We start from the raw sequence: 11678 nt of genomic DNA, 5'->3' as shown, positions 1-11678 counted from the left end.
CTATAGTTCCGAGGCGCCACTGCCACGCCTTTGCCCTGCAACAGCGTCGCCAGATGCCAGGAGGGCGGTTCTATTCATGGTCGGATCCTGCCACTTCCTGAAAGATTCCCTTGGAGTAGTGTCGTTGTGCTGCCTACTCACTATGACACAGCCCGTGTCAACCATCTGGGAGGGAAAAGACTTCCGTCTCCTGTGATCTGTACCTATGTGCAATGCTATCAGGACTGTGTCAACGTGTCTAAGAACTTGTGTTTTCTGGTGACTGTAGTGAGGTCACAGTACGACCATTCTAAACTTGTACCAATTTGTCACACAGTAATCATGGCTCACACAGTGTGTTCTGAACAGCAAGTCCACATGTGCAGTTTCATAGCTACAGCTGAGCCTGACAAGCAAAGATAAGTTTTGTTGTAATTAATAAAGTATTAATTATTCAGAGTGTCTAATTAACTGTATTATTACTAGCCACTTCAGTGTCTGGGAATTCGAGCACAACACTGGCATTTACAGTTTCCTCATTAGGAATACGCTTATTCCTATTTCAAGCAGATCCTATTTATGATTCTCCCCTGCCACATGTCTGCCAAGACCAATGCCTAATGATTTATAAAAGTGTTTTCCATGCACAGAAGCAAGCAATACGAATTATGTGTGGAGTACATCCTAGGCACTTGTGCAGGGATCTGTTTAGAGCTCTACAAATCCTTACAACACATGCCCAATATATTTTTCCCTGATGTGCTTTGTTTAAAAAAATAGCAACTTATTCAAAATCAATAGCTCATACCACAGTTATAACACCCGAAGGAAACTGGATATCCATTATGAGCTAAGAACGAAAAGCATGGTCCAGAAGGGGGTTTTATACAGTGGCACCAAGATTTTTAATTCCCTTCCACCACACATTAAAGAACTGGTTGGAAACATGCCAAAGTTTAAAGAAAATCTGAAGCAGTTCCTTTTAGATGAATCTTGTTACAGTATTGATGAATTTCTTAATAAAAATGCATAGAATCTCTTGTGTGTGCTTAAACCTTACTGTGTGACCTCTACAACTGATTAATCATACTCTGTAAGTACAGTGTAACTTAATACAACACCCAAATTTATGTATGTCTGTATATGACACCTGTATAACTTAAGAACAATACCCAAATTTATGTATGACTATATTCTTTCAGATGTCCTGTATCTTAACTAATATGTAAGGGCATATGCTAAACTTCACAGTGTCTTTAATCTAATGATAAGATCAATGTATCTGTTTACAAAACAATAATCTGTAAAAACCTTGAATCGTTCTATATCCAGGGATATGTTCCCATATGGATCTATGGAACACGAAATAAATAAATAAATAAAATACCCGATTCAGAATAGATTACCCAGTCTTCAAACTGATGTTATTTGACTTACCTATTTTTTTCTTTGATCTGCGTGTATGTTTTTTTTCCAACATTTATAAATAAGTTATTTTCACTGAAGCTTCAAAAGTTATGTTATGTGAAACTCTGTCTTCCAACTCTTCTGTTGAATTAGTCTTGTTGCGAGATATATGTCATCTGTATATGACCTTAAAAAGAGAGAGAGAGAGAGTGTGTGTGTGTGTGTGTGTGTGTGTGTGTGTGTGTTATTTATTTAGTGTACTATGTATTTTCTGTCGAAATCCGTGAAATGAAAATTGTCAATGGATGAATAAACTACTATTACTACTAGTGTCACTACTTGCTGTAGCATGTTTTCTTTTTTCTTTTTTACATACGGGTGCAATCGATGTTGATATAGCATTCTCAACACCGACGTTTTTGAGATTTCCGATTCTCGCGCAATTTGTCTGCTACTGACGTGCGAATTAGCCGCGACAGCAGCTAAAACACCTACTTGGGCATCATCATTTGTTGCAGGTCGTGGTTGACGTTTCACATGTTGCTGAACACTTCCTATTTCCTTAAATGACGTAACTATCCGGCGAACGGTCCGTACACATGGATGATGTCGTCCAGGATACAGAGCAGCATACATAGCGCACGCCCGTTGGGCATTTTGATCACAATAGCCATACATCAACATGATATCGACCTTTTCCGCATTTGGTAAACGGTCCATTTTAACAAGGGTAATTTATCTCGAAGCAAATACCATCCGCACTGGCGGAATGTTGCGTGATACCACGTATTCATACGTTTGTGACTATTACAACGCCATCTATCACAAAGCGAAAAAAGTGGTCCATTCATATTTCTTTACGTACTACACGAATATGTAAAAAAAAAAGGGGGTTCTTATTTAAAAAATGCCGTTGATATTCGTTTGACCTATGGCAGCGCCATCTGATTTTCCCTTCAAGCTAGACGAGTTTCGTTCTTTGTAGTTTTTTCGTTTGATGCTTATTTCGTGAGATATTTGGCCCGGTCACTATCAATGGACCTCCCTGTATAGAGTCATTACCCTATATTTTATATGCATTTACGAAATATTCCTTCTTTCATGGATTGATTTACAAGAAACTTCAGTGGTTTCGTGAAACAATGACAACAATCTATAGATAAACCATCTAATCTGTCAGTGTTTTCACTTATGACGCAAGCATTTTTATGTTTGCTAACGTGCTTGCATAAGCTTGTATGATTGATAATTGATCAAAGTTCAAGCAACTTGAACAGCTTATCGAATATGCTAATTTATATTCAGACGATCCTTCATTCTTGCACAAAGTACTTGTACACGCATGCTTCTCAAGTGTGCAGTAATATGTGTGGCTATATGAAGTTCAATGTCTCCTAACTTTCATGACTGTTTTGGCTCCTGGCACGACAGTGAGCTAATAGGATGTTTCCAGAGGCAAAGTAGCTGGCGCATTGATATATATTATGCATGTGCAAGTTTTAAGTGTCTGTGGAGGGCGGCTTGATGCCATATATTATATGTACCTTATGTCTGTTTATGTGATATGTTCAGCGTCCATGAGGATTTCGTCACTATTGATGAAAGACACAAAATTTATATACATATCTGTCAATCAATTCACCTCAAATTAATTCTAGTTGCGGCTCAATGTGTGTTGTGTAGCATCTGTATGAAGCTCTTTGCACTGACAGAGGCACCGGTAGACGCTGAAGATCATAACAGTGGCGAATCGTGTAGGTGACGGGACGGAAATTTAAACTTTGGTTTCGGTTTAGTAGTCTTTTATGCATTTAACATAGTGCGTTAAATAGCGCTCTGATACAACAATGTCACAACCGAAAACGAAATTTGAATTGAGTTACACGATTTCTGGACATAAAGCAGACGTACGTGCTATTTGCACGACGCGCTCTGGAAATTTGATAACAGCTTCACGAGATTGTACAGCCAAGTTGTGGGAATGTGACCAGTAAGTTATTGTAAAGTAGACATTATCGTCCATATTTTTGTTCGGATGTGTGAAATGCTTTTATTTGTAAATTAGAAGCGATACTAGAATATATAATTGCTTGAAATGTGATATTTATAACCACAAGTCAAAATTAAAGTCTTAAGGCCACACCCTTCATATGTAATGTGTTTATGCACATATAAATGCAATTATATTGTGTTTTTTTCCTGTTACACAGGATCAGACGTAGTTTTGAGCATGGATTAACGTATGAAGACCATCGCAACTTCGTATGTTCTGTATGTGTCGTCACAGATGAATCTGACAGGGATTTCGTGGTTACTGGGAGTAATGACAAAATTATCCGTGTATTTGAAATATCTGGCAATAAACCCCTACTTATGTTGATTTCCCATAGCGATACAGGTATGTTTATAAACACTGTGTAACGATCCGTTGTTGAACACTTTGTATCAAATCGTTCAGTATACTATACACTATTGCTACAGATATTATTTGTTGTATGTTGAGTTTAAGTTGCAATCTTTGTGTGGTGTAACAGTGAAAATATTTCCTCTTTCAATTATTAGTGTACTGGTAAACTCAATTTTCATTTTTCGTATTTACCGCTGCATTCACGGCAGGAAATTTCGCACATATGCAGATAGTTATTTCCTTTAGTTCTGAGTATGGATAAATTCTTCCTGTGAGTTGTAAGAGAGCCTAATTTTTGTGGTTGGATTGAGAAAGTAACTGTTTGGGACTAGGATCAAGCTTTCGCATGTTGCGTGAACTCAGGTGTTGGAGTGAAATACCAACTTACAATGTGAACAAGATAAGTTCCAGAGTAATTGTGTTTAGGTATAAATATTTCTTTTGTGTAATGGCGGCCTTGATAGTGATTGTCTTTCTCAGAGAAAGACAAAAAGAGGAAGTGTGTGTGTGTGTGTGTGTGTGTGTGTGTCTTCTGGTCTGGAAAATGCAGTCTGTAGTCAATCAAACACACATTGTTTAATTGAATTTTGATTTTGCAGGTGAAAATCGTGTTTATGTTGGTTTGGGTGTAATTGTGTATCATGGAGTAGATACAATCTTTTTGATCCAATTTGGATGGATATGTATGGTTTCCTAAGGCTGTGATCAGATAGTGAGTTGACAGTTTAGCATAGCTGTTGCTACATAGTTTTACTTATTTATTAAATATTATTTTTTTATTTTGAGCTTTTCCTCATTACAGAGGCTTATCTCCAACATAATAATTTACCTGGAAATGACAATACAAACAATAAACGTTCTTAAACTATACTCTCAAAATATTTCTCCAGGTGTTTCAATCTTGCGTGTCCTCTTCCTCTGCGCCCATTCTCCTCATTGTGTGCTGTACATTTTGGAGCCAGGTGGTCATAGGTCGTCGTCTTCTTCTTCTCCCCTCCGGTTCCCACTCCAGTATCAATTTTGGTATTCTGGCTTCCTCCATTCGTCGTACATGCCCGTACCACTGTAATTTCTTCCTATCCATTACGTCATATATTCTTTCTTTTATTTCCATTCTCCTTATTACTTCGGTGTTCCTTATCTTTTCTTTCCTGGAGATTCTTACCGATCTTCTCCAAAAGTCCATCTCTAGAGCTTGTAATTTTTTAATGTGCTTCATGTTAATTGTCCAGGTCTCCGTTCCATACAGAACCACACTCTCTAATATGGATTTGTATATTAATTTTTTAGTTCTGCTCATTACATTCCTGCTCCATAAGACTGAGTTAAGCATCCCAATGACCCTCCGTCCGCTACTAATTCTTTTATTGATTTCTGAGTCTGATTTTCCCTCGATTTCTAAAATGGATCCCAAATAACAGAAAGTGTTTATCTTTTTGATTTTCTTTCCTTCAATGTAAAGCTCATCTGAATCATTAGTCAAGTATTCTGTTTTTTGGTAATTAATCTTCAAACCCCAAGTTTTGTATGCTACTGTTAGTTGGTTGCACATATAGTTAGCATCCTCCCCATCTTGAGCTACGACTACTTGATCATCAGCAAATAATAAATGATGTAGGTAAACTCAATCTCTTATTTCTAATCCCATACTATTACCTTTACGAGACCATGTTCTAAGGCTAATATCTATATAGATTTTAAATAATGATGGTGACATGGGACAGCCCTGTAAAAAGCCTTTGCTTGTTCTAAATTTCTGTGAAAGTTTATTACCAACTTTCACTTGGCAAATGTTATCTTTATACATCTGTCGTATTATTTTAATCAAGGAAGGGTTTATGTTTGCCATATGTAGTGCTCTCCAAAGTAATTTTCTTGGAACAGTATCATACGCTTTTTCTAGATCTATGAAAATTAATCCTATACTTTTTGATTTTTCCCTATGTTTTTCCAAAATCTGTCGTAATGTGAAAATATGGTCTACACATGATCTCCCAGCCGTGAATCCACATTGTTCTTCTTGGGTTCTAAAATTTTTTTCCAGTTTGTTTTTAATTACTTTCGCAAAAATTCTCATTAATGTGTTTGTAACACAAATTCCTCGATAGTTTGAACAAATTTTGCGATCCCCTTTCTTAAATATTGTATTAATGTAACCTAGCTTCATTTCGTTGGGTATTGAATCTCCATGTATCATTTTGTTGAAGAGCTGTGTTATCAGTTTCACAATTTTGTCACCACCATATTTCAGACACTCCAGATTGATATTGCCTGGTCCCGGTGATTTACCATTCTTTCCTGTTCTCAACGCCTGAAGTACTTCACTTTCTAAAATATGGATCTCATCATCTTCATGTCCTTTATCTTCCCCTGTTCCTTCTTCTAGATATTCTTCTCTGTCCTCATTTAATAATTTTTGGAAATACTCTTCCCATTCCTTTTGTGTTATCAGTTGGAGATTAGTTTTGCTTTTTGTATCCTGTCGAAGCCCTTTCAATACTGACCATGCTTCTTTTGCTCTCCCAAATCCTAATTTGCTATTCACCTTGGCACATGTTCTTTCCCATGCTTCATTTTTTGCCATCCTTATTTTTTTCGTCACTTCATTCTTCTTTTCCTTGTATATTGCCCTTGTTTCTTCTGTTTTATCATTCAACCACTGAAGGAACGCATTTCGTTTTTCTCTAATGAGGACCTCTAGTTCCTCTGACCACCACTCTGCTGCACGGTTGTGGTTGCTATCTTTTTTACCCAACACCTCTGTTGCTATGATTTTCACATTAGCTTTTATATAGTCATATATTTCCTCTGTACTTCCTTCAAATGATTCAACTAGTTTCCTTTCCATCCTGGCCGCAAAGAGTGTTCTGATACTTTCGTCTTGTAGGCTGTCAATATTAAAAGGTAGATTTTCATCTTTCTCAGTCTGGTTCGTTTTATTTATGTTACTTGTATCACTCCTTGCATTCTTCCATTTATTAAGTAACCAGTTCTGTTTGGAGCCATCAGTCCTTCTCGTACATCGGATCAGGGTTTCAAATGTACAATACCTTTTTTATGTCAGTGTTTCCTAAGAAATAAGAATTTTAATGTGACATACGGTATTACAATGATTTTTGTTCCTGAAATAGCAGTCAAGAACTTATAAAGTTAATGCAGGCAGTACTTGTACTACTGCATCTGCTGCCACTAATTGTGATAGCAGTGGTGGTGGTAATGTTAGATAAAAGGTGTACAAGGCAGATGTTTTCTGATATAGCAAGTTTAGGGGAAAGAAAATTTAAGGACATTGTACCACCTAAGAATATTGGGAAATGAGGACGATCTGGTCGCAAAGAAGGATGTACAAGGGAAAGGAGTGTGTACAGGGACAGTGTTAATCCTTATGGTTGCTTTAGTAGATATGTAACTGTCTTCAGAAGCTGGGGATGTTATTCAGTTCTCTAATATGATATGGGAGGTTATAGCAGAGTGGGGTTCATGCCAGTGAGGAGGGCTTCCAGAAAGTAGCTGAACAGTGCTGTAGGACTTAAAGGATTTTGCTCCAGTGGGAAGGGCAGTTTCTGCCATGTTGTTCAGACAAGGTCGAGGAGAGAGATGAGGGACAGTATTCATTGGTAAGACAGTAGAGAAGATGGAGGATATGGAAATCTTTGTGCTTGTCTGCACAAACCCAGGCTAGCTGTTCATATGATTGTGAAATATGATCAAAGACCCAGACATCACATATAACAAACACACATTCATAACCAGTTCCATATGCTGTGAGCTTTCCTGAGAAAGGCCTTGCTGGATCACTTGGCTGTAATCAATAATTGGAGGTATAAATGTTTGTAAAAGGCTCTTTTCTGGTCAAGAGGGAAGAGCTTTTTATATGTTTGTGGGATGTGGAGAGATGCTGTTGCCTTCTTGCACACTGCAGTTGCGTGCAAATTCCAATTCCGATTTTCATCTATTATTACTCCTAGACTCTTTGCTGAAGGAGAGAAGTTGGTTTTTGTCCCACTTAGGGTCAAAGATGGTAGGGATTCCCGATAATTCAGGCTAATGAGCCCAGAATGATCAGCCAATACTGGTTGAGTTTTTGCACATGGGCTGGTATTTAAATTCTGGATAGCTGTCTTCTGGTTTATTGTTTTTGCAGTTAAATACAACTGAACATCATCAGTATACATGTGGTATTTGCAGTAGGACAAAATGGATAACACATCATTTACGTACAATGGAAAGAGTGTAGGATCTAGTACCAAACTCTGGGCTGAATGGGGTCATCTTATGCTCCCTGCCTTCACTGTGACTTTAAGATGCTGGACTTGACGCATTGCTGGTGAGATGTCATGTGTGAGCGAAACCATTTCACTGCACTTGGCGAGAAATTTAGGCTGCTAAGTTAGGCAAGTAAAATGCTGAAGTGTCAAAGGCTTTGCTAAAGTCTAAGCAGCACAGAATAGTTGCCTCTAGTGCATTTACGGCAAACTTCGAATGTTGTGCTGCTCTTCCTTTTTGGCAAATAATTCGTATCGTTTTTCACTTGCCTTTAACAGTGTTAGCTTTATTGGTGTTTGCATGTGTTCAGCAGTTTTCAGTTGTGAATGCATGCATGTGTTTGCAATGGAATGAGTCAAAAGGAGTGTTAACTGTGCAGTGGAGATATGACTTTGAGCTTGTTATTCATGCATGTATGAAGTCTCCAGATATCCTATGGTCTGTATGGTGAAAGAAGAGCCCTGTTAAAGTGGGATTTGTGTGGTTACCTTGTTTATCAACCAAAACCACACACACAGTGTGATTTTGTATGTGCAGCCTATCTGTGACAGCAACAGTGTGGCCAGCTGTCAGGACTACTGTTTTGTCATTTGAAGCATAGCGAAAAGAACCCTTGTCAATCACCCATGCACCAAAGAGTATGTATGTGCATGTATAATGTCTTGGGCATGATTTTGTCAGAAAAAGTAATGCAAAGAAATGTGCAAGTCTGAATGGGCCAGTATTATTTAGACCCACAAGCTTATGCATTTAATCGAAACAGTTTCACTAGAACTAGTTGGCTGGTGTGAATAATTTGCAGTCTATCCTGATCAGTCACTGATCAGTTAATATAGTAATGGAGAAATAAGCAAATACAGATATTTATACGTAAAAAGTATTACATTGTGAACAGTAATAACAATTATCCTCTCATTGTAAAGAATTGATTTCATTATATCAATGTTAGGGAGTGAAAACTCTGTAAATCCATTTGTCTGTGAAACCCTTGTAAATTCAGTAACCAGTAACTCCATAATCAAAGAGAGATTTGAAAGTGCACGGATTTCTGTAATCTGTCAATTAACTAGGCTTTTACTATACAGTTAAACATACTGCAACTTTCTGTATCACTTTCTAGGAAACCGTTTTCTGTATAATTTTCTACGAAACCATTTTTGCTTCTCCTGCAAAATTTGGGTCGACAGAAGCGTCCGATCCCATGCGTCGGCTTTGACCCATGACTTAAGGGTGTTGTCGTGTGTGACGTCATGACGGCGCGGAGTTTGGTTTGAATGTGGCTGTCTCCAGTTCTGTTTTATCTTTTTTTATTTACTTTTCTGATCTGTTCGTTCTATCTCGTGAGATTTTTTTTTAAATTTAAAAACACTTAGTACTTATTTTAATTATGTTTCTTCCAATTTCTGTTTTAGTTTATTATATTTATCTTTCTGATCTGTTCGTTCTATCCCGTGAGATTTTTTTTTTTTTTTTTTAAGACAAAAAACACTAATCAGCTACTGAAGCATCTTCTATGGGTTGCAGGGGTTACGACCCCTGGGGAGGTGGGTGGGTATTCATGCATGGCTGTTTTCACTTACACGTTGTAGCTACGCAAGGTGTCTAAATTTGTTTATATTTAGTTTTCCCCCCACCCAAAACACCCCATTTCCCGCGCTTGTCCCGTTAGTGTCATTAGGCTTCTTGTGGAAAGTGTGTGTGTTTGTTTTTGTTTCCGCCATATGTGTGACGTCATGGGTCAAAGCAGACGGGTGGGATCAGACGCTTCCGTATTTCCCAAAATTTAACAAAATGGAAGGTAAGGGGTTTTCATTGCCTAACATCAATATATAGTGTGATTACTTGCAAAACATATACAAAGCAGGCCTTGCCTGTGTCAGATTAATTTTATTTTTTCAAACTTCCTTATTTTACAAAACATGCTTCGGAAACAATGTTAGCAGTTATAATGTGATCACTGTTTACTTTTTGGTTGTATGAATCTTCAGCACAAATGGAATCTGTGAACTTGTGAAAAAGGTACAGACAACTGTAAATGAGAAAAAACAGGTTCTGATAAATACAGTTCTTGCCCTATGAAGCATCTGACCTTGTGCTTTATTAATGTTCGTAGTGAAGGCTGTTTTTGTTGGTAATTGTTTTATCGTTTGGAAAGGCACGGTTAGTGTAGATGACGTGAGGTTAATGTGGATATGAGCACAGTTGTGTCAAAGTCAATTAATTTAGCAGTGATGACTTACTTTCCTGAGTTACCGCTAATCTTACACCATTGATTAATATCTTATTAGCATTAAGATTTCTAATTAACATGATAATAGCATTTTTCTTTTGATATGCTGAATTGAACTGTCTGCAATTACACTGAGCTTCTGTATCTTGCTGGAGTCGAAGTTATCTTTGTTCATCACTTTGTCCAGTATTAATTCTTCTGCTTGGCTGAGCGGTAATATGCTTGCCTCCCATGCAGCGAGCCTAGGATTGATTCCCGGCCGGGTTGGAGATTTTCTCCACTCGGGGACTGGGTGTGTGTTGTCTTCATCATCATTCATGAAAGTGGCGAGATTGGACTAGATAGGAAATTTGTACGGGTGCTAATAACTGCGCAGTTGAGCGACACACAAACCAAACGTCATCCTCACCATCACTTCATCCTCATCATTGGTACGCAAGTCACCCAGTGTGGCGTCAACTGAAATAAGACTTACACTTGGCTGAATCCGATTGGGATCTCCTGGGCAACAATGCCATACGATCATTTCATTGTTTTCTTCTGTGGCCTGTGACACATTCCAATGCTGCAGAATGCCCCCTCAGGTTGGTGGTCTCCCTTTTGGTCTGCATGTTGTGCTCCATTACGAACACGGATACAATTCAGTTTCTTCACACAGTACACAATGGTTGCTTTAAGAAAAAAGGAAAGAAAGAAAGAAAGGTAAAAACATCTCTAACTGCTGTTGTGCATGAGAGTAAATTAAGATTGTCAGTAGATGCTGCCTTCTATATTCCTTACATCAATATGTGTGGCCAAACTTGTGTGATGGACTGTGCTTATGTACAGAATCTAAGCAACTGCAACAGCTGCTGTGCGTGTTTGTTAAACAGATTGTCAATAGGTTGCACTGTGTACATTGCTTTTATCAAAAAAATGTTTGAAATAGCTTTTTTAATGAATACAATAACTTTAAATTATTAGTGTGTTTTTTGTTGTTAGTGGTAATTGAAATTTTGAAAATGATGTCTCAATCTTAATTTTGATTAAGTAATATGGGATGTATGGCATATCAACAAAAAATGCCTCTAAGAAATAATACACATATACTATTGGCAATATTATCGCAGAGAAGAATGTCACCCAAGCTCTCAATCATCACTGCATGCTATTGTTGAGAAATGAACTGTTAGGACCGGTATGTAGTTGACTGCAGACCTTCGTTGAGTTTTGCGTTGAAACTCCACTGTCACAATTTTGCATGTAGGTTCCCAACAGGTAATTTTGTTGCCTCTGCTACACTGCACTTAGCACTCATTCATGACAAAAATGTTACCATCTAGGTTGCCGTTCTGTTTAGGTGAAAGTAATCTATATTACACATTTGGCAGGATTTACCATCTATACATA

At 37.8% G+C, this 11678-nt stretch overlaps 1 protein-coding gene across 2 annotated transcripts in view; it reads left to right on the top strand.

Annotated features, from left to right (window-relative positions):
• The first annotated feature begins 3107 nt into the window (after positions 1-3107).
• The window catches only part of LOC124722501 (phospholipase A-2-activating protein), a 139445-nt gene continuing 130874 nt past the window's right edge, over positions 3108-11678 (top strand). Inside the window, exons 1-2 of one of the 2 annotated variants that reach the window (XM_047247655.1) lie at positions 3108-3376; positions 3597-3784. In XM_047247655.1, coding sequence (XP_047103611.1) covers positions 3234-3376; positions 3597-3784 — 331 coding nt within the window. In that variant the 5' untranslated portion in view covers positions 3108-3233. The remainder of the gene's footprint in view (positions 3377-3596; positions 3785-11678) is intronic. The other variant, XM_047247656.1, reaches the window with a different exon arrangement.

Source organism: Schistocerca piceifrons, chromosome X (genome assembly GCF_021461385.2).
Source record: "Schistocerca piceifrons isolate TAMUIC-IGC-003096 chromosome X, iqSchPice1.1, whole genome shotgun sequence".
In the NCBI taxonomy this organism is placed as follows: Eukaryota; Metazoa; Arthropoda; class Insecta; order Orthoptera; family Acrididae; genus Schistocerca; species Schistocerca piceifrons.
This window is presented reverse-complemented; position numbering and strand designations above follow the sequence as displayed.